At 34.3% G+C, this 17,852-nt stretch overlaps 1 protein-coding gene across 4 annotated transcripts; it reads right to left on the bottom strand.

Annotated features, from left to right (window-relative positions):
* LOC129002931 (succinate-semialdehyde dehydrogenase, mitochondrial-like) lies at positions 1–15,770 on the bottom strand. 4 transcript variants are annotated; one of them, XM_054431060.1, is made up of 10 exons: positions 13,807–13,826; positions 11,810–12,027; positions 11,455–11,625; positions 9,935–10,015; positions 7,972–8,104; positions 5,034–5,141; positions 4,704–4,867; positions 3,383–3,541; positions 2,609–2,781; positions 1–435 (listed from the first exon to the last, which is right to left on the bottom strand). In XM_054431060.1, exons 2-10 carry the CDS (start codon positions 12,017–12,019, stop codon positions 171–173), a joined length of 1,464 nt encoding a protein of 487 aa, XP_054287035.1. In that variant the 5' UTR covers positions 12,020–12,027; positions 13,807–13,826; the 3' UTR covers positions 1–170. The 4 variants fall into 4 exon arrangements, with proteins under 4 accessions (XP_054287035.1, XP_054287036.1, XP_054287033.1 ...); XM_054431061.1 differs by lacking the exon at positions 13,807–13,826 and adding an exon at positions 12,753–12,831; XM_054431058.1 differs by lacking the exon at positions 13,807–13,826 and adding an exon at positions 12,348–12,398.
* Positions 15,771–17,852: the final 2,082 nt, after the last annotated feature.

The following is a 17,852-nucleotide window of genomic DNA, read 5'->3' as shown; positions in this document are numbered from 1 at the left end:
CAAATTGTGACTAAAAAAATCATACATACTTACTGTTAAAATTTAAATGAAATCTTCAGGTTTGAGAAGGATTTATATAAAGTAAAACGTACTTGATTTACAACAACATTTATCACAGATCAAGTTTAAATAATCGACCACGAGCTCCGACCACCAGACCGCGGCTGATGTCAGGCGTTGCCGAAACATAGAGATTTGATGTAAGTGAACTCTTCAATGCCGTGGTGTGAACCTTCTCGTCCTAGACCAGACTCTTTGATTCCTCCGAAGGCGATTTCTGCTGATGAAATCAATGACTCGTTGATTCCCACCATCCCCACCTCCAAGTTCTTGGCTACTCTCCACGCTTGCGAGACATCGTTTGTAAAGAAGTATCCTGCAAGACCTCGGGAAGTATTGTTGGCTTGTTGCACAGCTTCTCCTTCAGTGGAAAACCTGGTAATTCGTCACCGTTTTAAGGTAAAGCACGGTAAAAATGATAGAATAATGATATATCAAACGTTTAAAATGGTTATAAGAGATGAAAGTAAAATGGTAAACACTAAACAGTGAATCAAATTTGTAGAATTAAGTATATTGCATTTTTTGAGGGATTATGGGAAACATTTTCTCCAAAAACTAATCTAAAACCAAAACTAGACTAAAACCAAATTTAAACATCAAAGGATACCTTTTGTTGTTTGTACTCTTGTTCAAGATGTAGAATGAAATAGCTATCATAGAAAAAAAAAAAAATCTTACAAATCCTAGATCCATCAATTGAGAAGAGGTCTCATGCCTTTGAACTTTCAAGAGGAAAGCTATTGTGAATTATCAAAAGTGAGTTGTGACACTATAATATACAGAGTGATTGATATAAGTGTGCCAGCTGTTTAGTTGCAAAGTTATAAGATACTAGCTGTTGTACCCGTGCTTTGCAACGGGAAGAGAACACAAAATAGAAACATTTTGATCTTTACATCTGTTGATAAAATAGTTACACATAAGCCTTTTAAAAACAAAATTTTACCTTTATGGCCTTAATAAGATATCTGTTGTCATAAATGTAAAACAATAATAGTACTTTACCCTGTTGGTAAACCTTGTAACTTTTTAATGCTATTCAATATCATAGAACCAACTTGAGTAGTTGAAACAGCTGACAAAATTCTTTTATTCCTTTTAAATACGATTACTCATAAGGTTAACATGGGAAATTCCAGAGACACTGGGGCGGAGCCCGAAAGGACTTTTAAGATACGAATGCGTCTATATGTTAATCGGGAATGTGAGCTATCATCATACCAAATTTCAGCCCAATCCGACCAGTATTTTTCGCGTTTACTTGTCACAAACATACATCCATCCATCCATACATCCAAACTTTCTCATTTATAATATTACTAGCTGTACCCGCGGGCCTTGCCCCGTTTTACTTCATAAGTGAGCTCGTTCGCATGGCTCAATCACGTCCTGGTTGAAGTTCGTTCGCTACGCTCACTCACCTTTAGAATGGAGCTCGTTCGCTGCGCTCACTTGCCTTCAGGTTAGCTCGTTCGCTAAGCTAACTCGCCTCCAGGATGAAGTTCGTTCGCTACGCTCACACCTTTTGGTTGCAAATTAGCTGTTATCATAGATTAAAAAAAAAAATAATAGTGCTGCACCCTGTTGGTAATCCTTGTATGTTTTTAATGCTTTTGCATAATCATAGAATCAACTTTTTAGTTGAAACAGCTGACTAAATTATTTAATTCCCTTTTAATATGAATACTCATAAGGTTAACATGGGGAACTATAGAGCCACTGGGGCGGAGCCCGAAAGGATTTTTGAGATAAGAATATGCCTATATGTTAATCGGGAATGTGAGCTATCATCATGCCAAATTTCAGCAAAATCCGTCCAGTGGTTAATGCGTTCACTTGTCACAAACATACATCCATACATACATCCAAACTTTCTCATTTATAATATTATAGTAGGATATATAATGTATATATATAGTAGGATATCTAAAAATACGCTAAAAATTTTAAATTTTAACTGACTTGGATTTTTTGTTTAACACATTTTGGTCAATTTGAAAAGTCTTTTTAGCCGCTATCTTTCAATATCGCTGACAAATTTGATTTTTCTTATGGAAAACCCTATATTGTATGATTTTTTTAGAATTTAAATGCCATTTAAAAACAAAAACGTTTGTATTCTTGACATTTTTTCTCTAAAGCTACTCATTTAGGAGTTACAGCGTGTTATAACTAAGAAAAAATTACTTGTGGTGAACATTCTGCGCCATGTGGCCCATATACGAGTAAGTTTAGAGAGAAAATGCTAAGAGTAAATAAGTCTTAAAATTGCATCTACATTCTTAAAACCCCATAAAATACATAGTTTTATTATTTTAACATTTTCTACTATTTTGGAAAATGGCGGCCATTTTTGAAACAATGGAGTCAATTTTTTTTATAGTCTTTTTTAGAATTTTAGTTATAAAATTTGGGATTACACTATACATTTTTGTTGGTTTCTAAAAATTAACCAAAATATTGTAGATTTTTCTGGGGGGGGGGGGGGATATTCAGGAGCTGTAGGCACCTTGATTAACAGAAAAAATAAGGAAAAAACACTAACCTCATACACACAACGACAGGACCAAAGATTTCTTCTTTTGTACATAGCATATCTGAGGTAACGTTGGTCAGTAAGGTTGGGTGGAAGAATTTGTCACCAACCTCAAGAGCACGCTTACCCCCACAGTGAACTTTGGCTCCTTTGGCTATAGCATCATCCACGATGCGGGTAACCTTGAAACAGACAGTAAAGATATTGATATTACAATTTGAATTTGTTTTCTTTAAGAGCTTTAAGTAAGAAAAATATAACACATGTATTATTGTGTTGGGCTGATAAGCTAGATTGTACTGGATCGCCAACACTATCTTATCACAGCAGTTACAACTTGCTCGTCTATGTGACTTATACTGTACTGTAACGGTACTTAACTTTGTAGTCTATCGTTTAAGTTTAAGAAAATGTAAAATGATCAAAACAGTGAGGAGAATAAGCTGAACTGAATCAGAGTAGAAAAGCAAGAGTAAGATAGTTGTTTAGTTTCAGTAAGAAGAATGGGGGAACATTCCTAGGAAATAAGAGTCTGCGAAAGAGAGAAGACTAATAAGGAAAAGACAATAATTTACACACAGGGCTTTATCTTACAAAATCTCAATACAGTAAAATTTGTATGGGCTTCCATGTATTCTATTAGTGTATAATTGATTATTATAGGATCTTAAATGTTTCCCTGTGTAACGGTAGTTGAAAAGTGGCTGGTGTGATTAAAACCAACTTGTTAAATATCACCAAGTTACATAAAGTAAAAGTGCAATGTTGAATACTAGACTTTACCTTAGCAACTTGAGCATCATTGATCAAAGGCCCAGTAGTGGTGTTGGGGTCGAACCCATCACCCAGCTTAATGTCTGTATGAATTCTTTTTACCATCTTCTCAACAAATGATTCAAACACATCATTATGAATGAAAAATCTGTTTGGACTGATACAAGCCTGTAAAAATACAATTAAAATGAGTATATTTTCATGTCAGTGAGTGTTACAACGTTATGGACTGTGTAAGTATTTAACGTTTTATCACTTTGAAAATATATTGAAATTTTACCCAATTTGGGTTTAAAACCCTTCTCAAAAGAGTAAATAACTACCATGTCAAAGGTAAATGAAGATCTAACAATGAAAATACAATTTTGTTAGAACTTGAGGTGTGCCAGCCTGATATTTTAATCAAGCCGAACTAGAGGTAATAGTGTGATCATTTGCCATCGTGGAGACAACATGGTTGACTTTTGGGATTACTGCGAAATCCGGAATATCTTCCCTAGTCACGGAAATATCATCACTATCTGTCCAGACGCGGCAAAATCCTGAATATCAACAGAATTGCCATCATCGTCTCCAACAGTCATGTGGACATTATCATCATCTCCCGCAATGGCGGCAAAATTATGATACCTCCTACGGCCGTGTAGCCATCATCCCGCGATCACGAAAACGTGATCGTCGTCAAGCGCAATGGCGGCAAAATCATGAACATCTTCCGCGGCCATGTAAACATAATTATCGTCTCCCACTTTCACGATAACAAGATCGACAAGTGCTATCGCGGCCAAATCATTATCATCTTCCTCGGCCGTGTAGACATCATCATCGTCTCCCGCGGTCACGAAAACGTGATCGTCATCTAGCATGAAAAAGTGATTGTCATCTTGCACGATCGCGGCAAAATAATGATAATTCCCGACTTTGATATCAAAATAAAGACTAAATCCCGACTTTTCAAGACCATTTTGAAATTCAATACTAATTCCCGATTTTCCCGACTACTAGACACCCTGATATTTTGAAATTTATTTATTTTACACTACGCTATTAATATTTTTATCAAATGATTCAAGTTTTATCAATTATACCGCCCATTACCGTTAAGAATCTGTTATCAATTAATGTGCTCTTCAACATAATCATCGTGGTTCAAGTGGCATTGTCCTACCCACACAATTATTTAGTTTTTCAATTTGATTATTGTTCTTATTTCATTGTTGTTTCCTACAATTTGAAAGAAATGTATAGTATTTTTATCAGGACACGAGCTTATAAACTTGTTACACTAACAAATCATTTTTACAAGCAAGTAAATCTTCCACTACTATACCTGACCACAGTTCCTAAACTTGGCGGCCATCGCACAGTCCACGGCTCTCTCAATGTCCGCAGTGTTGAACACTATGAACGGAGCGTTGCCTCCAAGCTCCAGACTAACGCGCTTGACTCCAACAGCACACTGATTGTACAACAGCTTGCCTACCTCCGTGGACCCTAGGGCAACAGGAAGTAAACAGTAGCATAAAAAAACCAGGGTTTGGATCATTCCCTTACAAAAGTGATATTGCAACAATAAAAGATAAAATAAAATTATAGGTTGAAATAATGTGTTTGTTGTTTTAATGTAAACTCCAATAACTTGAATCTTTATTACACCAACCTGTGAATGAGAGGCCAGCAACGGAAGGACTTTGACATAAGACTCTCCCAATTTCGGCAGCGTTGGCTCTGGTGCAGGTTACAACATTGAAAACTCCTTTTGGAAACCCTGAAACAATCACCAGTTCACTTTCATTTTCTACATTCATTCATTTTCTACGTTGATTCCATAAAACGTAAGCACTATCATGCAACAGAGATGAGTCAATCCTTCACTTCTTTTTCCTACCCAAATTAAATTTGAATTCTATTAAAAAATTACAAGAATGTTTTAAATTTTCACCATTTCTATTCACCGCAGAATTTAACCGAACACCGTGACAGGAAAGTCACAAGACTCCTGTCACAACACAAATTTCATTCTAGTATTGTACAGATATTGCCCAACAACTCATTTGGTTTATAAGTCAAAAGGTCACTGAAGGTATCCCACTTGATTCAATGAATGGTTTTCGATTTGCTTACAAAATGTGACTGGAAATGTAGCAGTATTTGTAAACAACATTCAATGTAAACAGATCAGTGACAGCTAGAAGTGAGAATCTTAAACCAAACAGCTGTTAGCTATTTCATAAATGACGTATGTAATAAACATTGGGAGAAAACTTGATAAAAATCACACAAAATAGGGGTTTTGATGGTTCGTTATTTTATTTCCAAAGTAGCGAGGCCATATTGTAATAGCCAAAGACACTCACACCAATTCAGTGAATACAGAAAAAATTTGAATCTTGATTGGTACTCTAATTTTCTCGGAGTAGGCCGCGTAAATTGACATTTTGGCGTCACATACAGAATGACAGAGAGACTGACAGACAGACAGACATACAGAGAGAAAAACAGACAGACAGACATACAGAGAGAAAAACAGACAGACAGACATACAGAGAGAAAAACAGAGAGAAAAACAGACAGACAGACGGACAGAAATTGAGATAAGACTATTTCGGCTTTCTTAGACTATTAAACATTAAAATAACCAACAACTGCATGACTGCATGCTTCCTGTGCTTTCAAAATTACTAGAAAAATTAGTTAAAAATAGACTCACTGGATTTTTAGATAACAATAATTTTTTTTCACCAAATCAGTTTGGATTTAGAGAAGGCCTTAGTACAGAGTTAGCACTTCAACACTTTTTGACAAATATTTACGGAAACTTAAATAGCACAACTCATAATAAAACAGCTGGTTTGTTCTTAGATATTAGTAAGGCATTTGATACTATCGATCATGTTTTGCTCTTGAACAAACTAGAATCAGCAGGGATAAGAGGTGTACCACTTTCATGGTTTGGGTCATATCTTTCTGGGAGGAGGCAGCTGGTTAAAATTAAGAAGAGCAAAAGTAGTATCCAAAGTATTAACTTCGGTGTTCCCCAAGGATCAGTCCTTGGTCCTATTTTATTTTTAATTTTTGTCAACGACTTGTGCAGTGGTCTTTTGAATGGACGCCTAACAGCGTTTGCTGATGATACAGCATTGTCATACTGTGCAAGCACTTTAGATGAGCTTCATCACATAATGCAGGATGATCTACATAAAATATCACTTGGTTCAGTTGCAACAAACTTTGTCTAAATGTTTCTAAAACAATCTTTATCAATTTTTCTTTATCCCAATCAAATGTTTTTAATGCACCTTTAATTTTCCATAAAACAGATTGTAATAAAACTAGTTGCTTATGTGATTCTATAAAACAATGTAATGTTACCAAATATCTAGGTGTACTTTTGGATGAAAATCTATCATGGAAGATGCATGTAAATAATTTAAAGAATTCATTACGTTACTCACTTAGATCTTTTTTCCACCTCAAATATTGCTGTCCTCTTCCCATCTTAAAACAGGTTTACCACTCTTTAATCAATTCTAAGCTTCAATATGGAATTTCTTTGTATGGAGGTGCCTATGTGTCGAATTTAAAATCTTTAATTACTTTACAGAAGAAATTTGTCAGATTAATATGTAATGTAAATTTTTATTCTCATTCTCTACCTTTATTTGTAAGTCATAATATCCTTCCCTTCAGATATTTATATATTTTTAAAGTATTGACTATATTTTTCAAATTAAGTGGTAATGCAGGACCAACAGTTGATAACATTCACAATTATTCAACTAGACAAACTGCACATAACATTCTACGTTTACCCAAACCAAACTGTACCCTGTTTAAGAAGTGTTTTATTTATTTATCAATTAAAATTTTTAATGTCATTCCTGTTTCTGTAAAGCAGAGTAGGTCATTTAGTGTTTTTAAGAAATCTTTGAAAAAGTGGCTATTAACCAAGTCATATGATGAAATAGAACAGTTGTATTCTTAATAATATTAGTAAGTAATGTCTAGCTCAATGTATTTGCTTTATCTTTGTAAGTATCTGTATTTCAGAGTCTGGGTTTTCATTGTTTCCTTCAATTTCTTAAAATGTTCTCATTATTATAGTTACATTCTTTTCGTTTTACTTCCTAGATATTGGTGAATTTTGTTTTCTTTGTTGTCTTTTCCACAAAAGTTATTGGACTAAAGGTAAATTTAATTTATAATTCATTTTGTTACCCTTTTCAGAGAATTTTTTGTTATTGTTAAGTATTAGTTGAGACTCCCGCCCACACACAGAAGTTTTAATCTTCTTTGGGTGTGTATATTTCTTCGCAAGTTAAAGCAAACTGTTTTTATTTAATTAATTAATAATAAGTTTTTATTACATTGTAAAATAATTTGTTTTATAGATCTTTGTAATTTTATTGTATTACTTGTGGAGAAATAAAGATTTATTATTATTATTATTATTATGATTCTACGCAATGTACAGACAAATTGTAATTTTATTTATATACCTAGACTTGACCATTCTTTGATAAACTTTTAGGTTAGTGCCAGTAATCCAATTCTATGCATCAGCCTATATTTGTTTTCATAGTCAACAGCTTAGTTACCAGCGAGCTGTACAGTGTAGGCGAGTGCTAACGCAGTGAGAGGTGTGTCTTCTGCAGGTTTGATCACGCACGTACACCCGGCCGCAAGTGCTGCCGCTGCTTTACGAGTGATCATAGCATGAGGGAAGTTCCACTGTCAATCATAAAATCGTGTATGACCTTTTGTTGATCAAATTGATTTTGAAAAGCCATAGCACAAGAGGTTGTGTGCCTTATTTTCTATGTAATGTTATTTTTTTTAAGCCTACATTATTGTAGTATTTAGCGAATTTTCTATTAGTACAGTCAAAATAAGCGAAAAATTCCATAAACCTAAAAAGAAAATGGTACAAGCAAGGAATTTGGTACAGATGTTGGGTGTACCTTCCTTTTGAACATACTAAAAGTCCCCTAAAATTGAAGCGGCTATATTTCTGTATTTTTTGCTATAGGCCTAGTGGCTTTATTATTAGAGATACAGGAAAAGTCTAAATGTACAAAATGTAGTCCATCTAAATATACACATTTTTGCATTTGTGTTGTATTTTTTGTATTTGTTGTATTTATAATTTTTTTCTAAACTCAACTGTTTTTGAGTTATTTGTGATTAAATATATTTAGTTTTTTTTTATTTATCAAAAATAGGCGAAACCCATTGAAATTGACGTTTACTTTCAAGGTTTATGAAAATTCATCCCATTAGTGTGATACTATAAAATCTTAAAATTAAATTTATTTAATGAGTAAAATAACTCCACCACATCAAACCTGCAGACTCAGCAAATTTCCATTTGACTGATTAGATGTTTTATTAAATTTATATAAATAAAATTATGTTTATCGAGTACCTAGGTTTGCTGCTACAGAGAGATTAATATAGTATAGTGTGTTTTTTTAGTAAATGCCAATAGATATAAATATAATATAAACTAATTTTCCAAGTTTGATTAAAATAAATCCATAAACAAGTAAACTACAACAGTTTACTTATTCTTATTCATAAGAATAGCATGAGAATTGAATTAACACCTTTGTGTTTACTAAAAAGATGGCGGTTCACCGTCACGATTTGAATACTAACCAAAGGGGTTTTCAAATGGAGATGGAACAAGATATTTAAGGAATATTAACTCGTACCAAGTACCGGAAATATTGTATGCAGTGAGGTAAACAAACACATTTTGTAAAGTACGCAATAGTCATATTAATATTTTATCCTCATTTGTACCCATTAAATAAAGTTATATTTTAATATTTTGATGGTACTACCACACTAACTAACACAAGTAGACTTGACATCCCATTGTAAATTTGGAAGGTTGTTTTTTGTGTCTAGTTCATGTTGGTGATAAAGAAATTTTGTTTCTATTATTTTAGGGATAATTTTGTGATTTGTACTTAACTGTTTGGTTATATAATTAGGTGACCAGTTATTGTTTACGATTAGATTGTTTTATTTGGTTTAACGAGGTTTTCAATGACTGAAATAACTAGAAACAAATGGCAAACAAAACACAACCTCTATTCCACTGGTCGGAACTAACAAAAAAATTCTTTGGCTGATCCATAAGGATGAGAAATCTATGGGAGAATGTTTTAACCATGATATCAATCTGTTTTTATTTTACTTATCTCCTTTTGAAAACCCCTTCGGTTAGTATTCCTAGTCTGATAGCTAGCCCACAAGCTACAGGTCACATTATACTATCTAATGTTTTGTCCAAATGACTTCTTCAGTTCATTAAAGAAAAAATGTCAGTTAATAAAATATCCCCGCCACAGCAAACCTGCAGACTTCTCTTTTTGCAGGGTCCAGTTCTTACCATGAGACCTAAGGTAATAGCTTATTATCTATTTGGGAAATTCGCCAACAGTTAGGATCTTAAATTTTACAAAGAGCAACTAATATTATTTGAGTGAATTTCAAAAGTGTTACTAAGACTACAATTGCGTTACGGTATAGGTTCACAATTAAGTTACTCACAGGTGTTATGAGGGATACAACTCCTATTGGCTGTTTAATGAACACTAACTGTTTGTTGGCTGGACTAGGCACAACCTCTCCCTGTAATCAGATGGATTTTTTTAGAATTAAAAAAACATTCGTAAATACACTTTTGATTTAGTTTGGTTACATTTCTATTTTAACTTTCGATATGAACAAAATATATTGCTGAGGTGGTGGGTAACCTGAAATCTGAATGGCAGGGTTGATAAAAGGTGTTTTTCTATTCTGCTGAGAAGCCAACAAATTTATACATTAGATAGGTGGTAAATGACATTTAATAAAAATTGTATTATTGTTTATGATTAAATTTTGAATTGACATTATTTTAAATGGTGAAAAATTATTTAGGCCTACCCCCCCTCAACACAGTAGACCCCCCCTTATTAAACCTCGCATGAACCGACAATCAGATCATCTGCCCTCGCTCGTAAAATATTACAGTTAACTTTAACTGTCTTTGTTTTGAGAGCAGTTCGGTTTAACCACCGCTTTCCAGAAATCTCGGCATTTCTGCTCCAAAGCTTGGCAATGGGAACAATACGCTAAACTCTACAGTATATTACCGGCTATAAATAAACATCCTGTCTCGTAACGAAATGTTTGCTTGCATCTGCTTGTCCCGTTTGGGTCAGTTAAGCCCCTCTTAAGTGACCCTAACGGGACCGGAGCTGGTTCGGATAGCTCAAAAGGTCGATTCAAACAAGCCATCCCCAAAAACCTAAAAAATTAATTGCTATTAAATTGAAATTAATCATTATTCATTATTCTGAAGCTGTGCCTTCATTATTTAAAAAACAATGTCCACTGTATTTCCAATACTTTAAATGAATAAACCAGTATTTAAGATCCAAAATGTTTAAAATCTTTTGAGCTAGTTTTCTTAAAATCCTATTTTGAAAAGTAATTCATAAACTAACTAAAAATTTAAGTTAAGGAATGAATACCAGTAAAAGTAAAATTATTATTACCCTGTGTATTTGTTGAAGCACTAACTACCGAACAAAAGATTGATGTACAGTACTGTAACTATTAAACATACCTTGTCTATTAATACAACTAGACATTCCATCCCCATATTATATTTGTAGCCAGATTTTTATGAAAATTGTCATAGTTGATTTGAGCCCCCGACAGATTGTGCTGATCTAAATTAGGCCTACTAAATTCTGTCGAATACACTTAAACTTTTTTACCAAGGCAAACTCAGGGAATGGCTCATGGTGAGCTATAGCAACTGTTATGAACCATCAACCTGGTAAGCAACAAAAAAAAGATATAAAATAGAATTTTAGACACTAGCACATTCTGTGACTGGCTCACACAACTACCTTTTTTTTTAATAAAAAATTGGCGACAGCTGGTCCATATAGATGGGATGTATACTTCAGTATCCAATAGTCAATGTTATTACATAATGAAAAAGTGATAAACATCTGGTTAAATATTGAATCAATATTTTGCGTTAAGCCCAAGTCCTGTGATCATATTACACTTACATTTATTCTCCTCGCTTCTTCAGAAAACCATTCAACAAATGAGTTTCCGTAAGCCACTTCTCCCATCGCCTCGTTGAGTGGTTTACCAGACTCGGCTGTCATTATGTGAGCGAGATCTTTGCTGTGATCGTCCAACACATTGTACCATCTCCTCAGCATCATAGCTCGCTCCTACAAACATACAATTGTTTTGAACACTTTCCTTTGTTATACCCATTTTATTTATCATCTTACCTGCTTAACATACAATTGTTTTTATGAACAGACACACACAGTGTTCACAGGATGAGTAAAAATAAAATAAATTCCTAATTTGAGTTTAAATTCAAAGAGAATTGACCCGTTTGATAAATACCTTAGCAGTGAGGGACGACCAGCTTTTGAAGGCGTTGTCAGCCGCAGCTATTGCCAGCTCACAGTCCACAGCCACCATGTCTGGAACACTCGTCAATACTTCACCCGTGGAGGGAGAAGATACAGTGAAGGTGTGGCCTGACAATGCATCTACCCACTCTCCGTTGACGAACCCCTTGGAATGTGGCAGTAGCGACGTTATCAGCTTCATGTTAGAACCTGTAGGGATAATAAAAATAAATCATCACAGCTACAGAAACCCCAGTTAGTAACAAAGCTCCACAAAGTATCTAAGACACCCCACACCCACCTTTATTTTAATTATATTTTATTCATACAATACAAACCATTTTTCAAAAAAATACAAAAAAAGATGTTGACATAGGCTACAAAATGTTGGTTTGGAATTTAAAAAATAAACGATAATGAATGTGTAGCTCTCTCTCTTTGCTTAGTTGGAGACAGAACCTATATTGTTTGTTCTTGGTTGAACATGAGGCTGAAATTTGATAACTGAAAATGACAGGAAATAGGCCTACCTTTCATTAAGATTATCTTCTATGAGCAAATAATAGATAGATATGGGTTTAGTGTGACAAGGAATCTTGAATCCCACTAAAAAAAAACGGTGGAGTTCCAATAAATTTTAATAGTGTTGATATGAGTACAATTTATTTAGACTACCTAATTATTTTAAGCATTGAGATATAAAAACCTGAAATTGAAAATGTAGACTCAAAATTGAAACATTGCATTAGGTTACATGAAAATACAATTATCATTTACATACCGGTAACGTCATACAACATTCAGTTGTTTAAAAAACTATTTAATATACCTATACGGTATAATTTTTGGAGATTGATTTAGCTGTTAATCTCATTGCTACAATTAAAAGTAAAAATATAAAGAGATATATGTAAAAGTAATTGTTGTTATGTTACCTTTACTTAATATCTAGCTGTAAGTTGAACTTTCAATAACTGAATCACTTTATTGTAGCCTAAGTAAGGTCATACAACAAGACCCTAGTTCATAAATGACAGGCTTATCTGTAATGTGTATTGGTGGTGTTATCAGCATACAGGGGCCATTTTGTGATTGAAATCAACTTGCAATAGGTTAAGTTATAACTTTTACATTCCCATAACAATTAAGTCATGTACATTTCCATAATCAACATAACTTAAACCTCTTTAAAATTTAACTTTAAATAACATTTGTCATATTGGTTTATATTTTTTTTTCACAGAGACATTTCTTGGACAAAATATTAACTGGATTTTAACTTAATCCTTCAATATTAGCCTATTTGTTGTTTTGTCTCTATGGGACTAACTTTTATTTGGGTTTATACCAGTTTCCCCCCACCATTAATTAATTAACTTTTAAACTTAACTTAGGCTATATGTGATGTGTTTACTGCGCCAAGTAACTTAGATGTAGAGCTAAGTTAATACATTAAACCATAAGTAATCCGCTAACTAAACCAATATGATTACTATGAAACAGTATTTTAGTCTCCCACAAGAAAATTTTGAGATTAGCCTAAGTAAGTTAGGAATTTTGGCATTTTTGTCATAAAGTACAGACATTAAAAAAAACTCTAGAATTTGTTTAACTTACATTGCATATTGGTAACTGGTTCCAATTTTAGTCAGTTTAATTATTTTGAGTGATAGATTTAGAGTATTATTTCAGAGCAGCTTCAGTTGAAATTGTTTAAGAATCCCACAGTAGCCTATTAACAAACCAGGTGAAGCTATGGTTGTCAAGATTTATGTAGGGTTGCCATATCCCCGGATTTTCCTGAATATTACCGGATTTTGACATTCAAAATTTAGCTCCCTAGGGGATTTCTGCAAAAAGTAAAAAATCTCCACTTTTTTACTCTCTAATTAAATAGGCCTACATTATAAAATGGCAATTTTGGAATAAAATGAATGATTGCATTTGCAAATATCGTTATCCAATAACTGAAAAATACAACTCTTGTACTCTCTACTACGTTTTTTTCCCTTGGTTTCACTGTGGCCAGCAACGTCTTTAGTTTATTTTTATCGTCTGTTTCATTGCTCCCAGTCCTTCAATTTGCTTCTGCTTGCCAGTCCGAAGGTATCTGTGTTCACTACCAAAGCCTATCAGACAGAGAGCGTTAATTCGGTTATTCGTTATTTTTAGTTACATGTGACATGCAATGAAACATTTTAAATATTTTCGCGTAGGCCTACTGTTTGAATATTTACACAGAATATAGGACTAGCACGAATATTGAACAGAAACGGTATGGACTAATAAATATAAACAAATTAAACCGCTGGCCCAAAAGTCTATAACTTAGGCTAATAACGGTAACAACTGGTTTGGATGTTTATTGACAGTTCCATTTCAATAATAATAAAAACGTTTTTAAGTTAGCCTACTTTTGGGCCAGTGACATAATTTTATGTTTAAGTTTATGTCCCATACAGTTTCTGTCATAATATTTTTGCTATAGGGTATGTACTAGGTAGGGGTAGCCTACCTATACAATTTTGCTAGCCCATTAAATTTTATCCACAATTATAGTAGGGGCCGCTAGCTAAAATCTCCTCTTTTTTACACATATTACCATATGGCAAACTTATATTTATGAGGCAAAAGTTAGCAGAACAGTTACGCTAAGCCTATTACGATGGTCAAATAGTTTAGGAAGTTTTGTATTGAATTGCATTGAGAGGGAATCAAGCTATTTTATTTAGCTTACTTAACGTGTGGCCATAACCTAAGCCTAACTTAAGCTGTTATAGCTGATCCATTAAATATTAAAATGTTTACAGTATTATGCTGCGTCCTACTGCTGTGTCTGATGTTCTGTGTAAATATTGTCTTCAACTTGAAGGTTCAATCATTTGAATTAAAAAAAATCTCTCTATAGACCTAACATCATTGGGTCTAATGTTGGGGCCCATACTCAGACAGAAGAAAGGGATTGCAAGCAACAAACTTCAGTAGGCCTATGATGATACTTAACAACACGTTCACGATTGGAAATAATTTTTAAAAGAATAAGTAACTTAAGTTAACTTGACTTTGACTTAAGTTATATAAAGAACTAACTTAAACTTTTCTCACAGGCTAGACAGATTAAATAGGCCAAATCACAGTTAGTTAGTTGATACTAGCAAATGTTTGTACAATTGGAAACAATTATGAGAGGCAACCTTTACGCCACTGCAAAATTTCCAAAGCTAGGGAAAGTAGCCTTGAGGCCTAATTTGGTTTCTTGCCATTAAGTTAACAAAGTCTTAAGTGTCATTAAAATTGTTTTAATTTTGATGTTACTACCAATTAATTTTGTTGAAATATCAGTTAAGTATTCGATTATTATTCATTTATATTCGATCCCTTTGTCATTCATTGGTGTGGCCTATAGTGTGGGAAATAATAAGCTTAATAATATTTTAAGTTATATAATAATAATACAATACAATAATACAATCAGTTAAGTATTCGATTATTATTAATTTGTATTCGATCCCTTTATCCATTCATTGGTGTGGCCTATAGGCCTAGTTTGGGAAATAATAAGCTTGGTTTAAACATTTCCTTCACTCAAAAAGGATAGGCCTAAGGTGAATTTTGTTAATTTACATTATTTAATTAATTATGACAGTTCGGATCATACAACACTGATAAGTCCAACCTTATTTGATAAAATTAATATAAGTTAAGCTAACTTAGCCTAAGTACACTTAAGTTAGGCCTATTAATGCTAAGGGTTAGGTCTATATTTTATTTGACAGTAATGCCCTATATTCATTTACTAGTAAAATGGACACTACATTTTCTGAATTAAAGAGTGACATAAAATTACAATAGTACATAATATTTACCTTAATTTTAGCTTCAGCTTCAGCTTATAATAAATCAATCAGTCCCGGAACATAACATAACCTATCACGCCACTTTTACTCACGAAAACAAGACAAGAGACAACAGACAAGCAGAATGAAATTGTCAATGTCAAATGACAAAAAAATTGATACACTGAATAACAGATGATTGATTTTGATTTTTTTCCCCTCTAGTTTGCTTAGCAGGCTTCAATTTAATAGACCAGGCAGCCTCGATGTACACTGAGTTGTGGTTGCTTCCAATTCATCCTGCAATTAAGCCAATTAGGTTGATTTAGATTTTTGTCATTGACAACTGATATCAATGTGCCCAACATGCAAAACGAAAAGAATGAAGTGTTTAATCGGTTTAAGGTTTAATCACGGCCACATCTGGCCTAGCCGTGGTTTAATCTATATATATAAAGGTATTTGAACCACTGACTCATTCATTCACTCACTCATCACGAAATCTCAGAAACCATAAGACCTATGAACCTGAAACTTGGCAGGCATCTTCCTTTTGGGTAGGAGACGCTCACTAAGAAAGGATTTTACCCTCCGACCTCTGGGCTCCGCCCCAGTGGCTCTGGAGTTTCCCATGTTAACCTTATGAGTACTCATATTTAAATGGAATTAATGAATCTTAACAGCTGTTTCAATTAAACAAGTTGGTTCTGTTCTGTTCAATAGCATTAAAGTTACAAGGATTACCAATTACCAACAGGGTGCAGCACTATTATTTCTTTTAAATGCTGGGTGCAGTGTAAACAACTGGTACACACCTGAACTCTCTGCCTTTAAGAACTTTATCCTAGGTATCAGTGACTTATGCAAGAGTAACCCACAATTGCTGCCCTACCTCATCCTGATCTCAGGAAGCATTATCGTTTGAAGGTAAGGGAGGCGAAGCAATTTGCTACTGCTACTGCCATTGCTACATCTCCAAATGCATGCAAGGCTGCCTGGAACTACATCAATAGGCATAAAACCCCCACTACTGTTCCTGCTAAAGACTTTTGCACTGCTGATGAGTTTAATTCACATTTTCTTGATTCTGTTGATGAATTAATCCTCTCTTGTAAACCTGATCCATCTGTTCCTTATGATTGCCTTAATTCTGTTCCATTTGTTCCCGCTAATTTTTCATGGTCATGGACACCTCTGTTACTGTTGATAAGCTGCTTAGAGTAGTCAGTATAGCTTTAAATCCTCTAAGAGTCAAGATTTTTATAACATGTCTGTTGAGCTTTTAAAAAGATGTATCTATGTAGTTGCGCCAATCATTGTAGATATTGTAAATAAATCTCTGAGAGAAGGAGTCTTTCCTGAGGCTCTGAAGATTAGTAGGACTGTACCTGTGTACAAAAAGGGACCAAATGACAGTACTGTAAGTTACAGACCAATATCTATCATCCCCATCTTTGGTAAGGTGCTTGAAGCAGTCATGTTAGAGCAGCTGTACAGCTACTTTGAGAGGCATCGCCTTATTGTGCCCGCTCAATTTGGCTTCCAAAAAGGAAAGTCCACCGTTCAGGCTGTGGACTGTCTTGTTCAAGAAATCTTAAATGGTCTAGAGATTAGAAATTCTACTTCTGTTATAATGTGTGACCTATCCCGCGCTTTTGACTGTGTGTCACATAGTCTCCTGTTGTCAAAGCTCGAAAGGTACGGGGTACGAGGCGATGCTCTCTCATTGATTAAATCTTATCTTGAAGGGAGGTCTCAAGTTGTGACTTGGAATGGTAACTCTTCCAGTCCTCTGATGGGGAACAATGGAGTCCCGCAAGGGTCTATTATGGGTCCCTTCCTTTTTGTAATCTCAATCAATGACTTGTATCACAGTGTTGCAGGCAATGTCCTGCTATATGCAGATGATACAACTCTCTTTTCTAGTCACTCAGATTTTTCTGTATCTAAAGTTGCTGTGCAGGAATTATTAGATGTAGCTTCTATCTGGTTTCGCAACAATAAATTATGCCTGAACCAAGCCAAAACTCAAAACATCACTTTCAGTCTTTCTAGGGAACCGAGGAAAGAAAACACTGTAAAGCTGCTGGGCTTCACCCTTGACCCTCAGCTTGATTGGAACGATCATATTGAAATCCTGTGTGGTAAGCTAAGTCGTGTAATCCATTTGCTCAGACGGTTGAAGGCTGACATGCCATT

The sequence above is a fragment of the Macrosteles quadrilineatus genome, unplaced genomic scaffold, assembly GCF_028750875.1.
Source record: "Macrosteles quadrilineatus isolate MER2022 unplaced genomic scaffold, UCM_ALF_1.0 Scaffold_9__3_contigs__length_116548681, whole genome shotgun sequence".
In the NCBI taxonomy this organism is placed as follows: domain Eukaryota; kingdom Metazoa; phylum Arthropoda; class Insecta; order Hemiptera; family Cicadellidae; genus Macrosteles; species Macrosteles quadrilineatus.
The sequence above is the reverse complement of the archived record's forward strand: the minus strand, read 5'-3'. Positions and strand labels throughout refer to the sequence as shown.

Excerpts from the sequence above, each read along its gene's own strand:
- LOC129002931 (XM_054431058.1), bottom strand. Across the intron at positions 3,542-4,703 it reads AGTTTAGGAACTGTGGTCAG|GCTTGTATCAGTCCAAACAG; the intron begins GTATAGTAGTGG and ends GTATTTTTACAG. Across the intron at positions 436-2,608 it reads CCTGTCGTTGTGTGTATGAG|GTTTTCCACTGAAGGAGAAG; the intron begins GTTAGTGTTTTT and ends ACGAATTACCAG.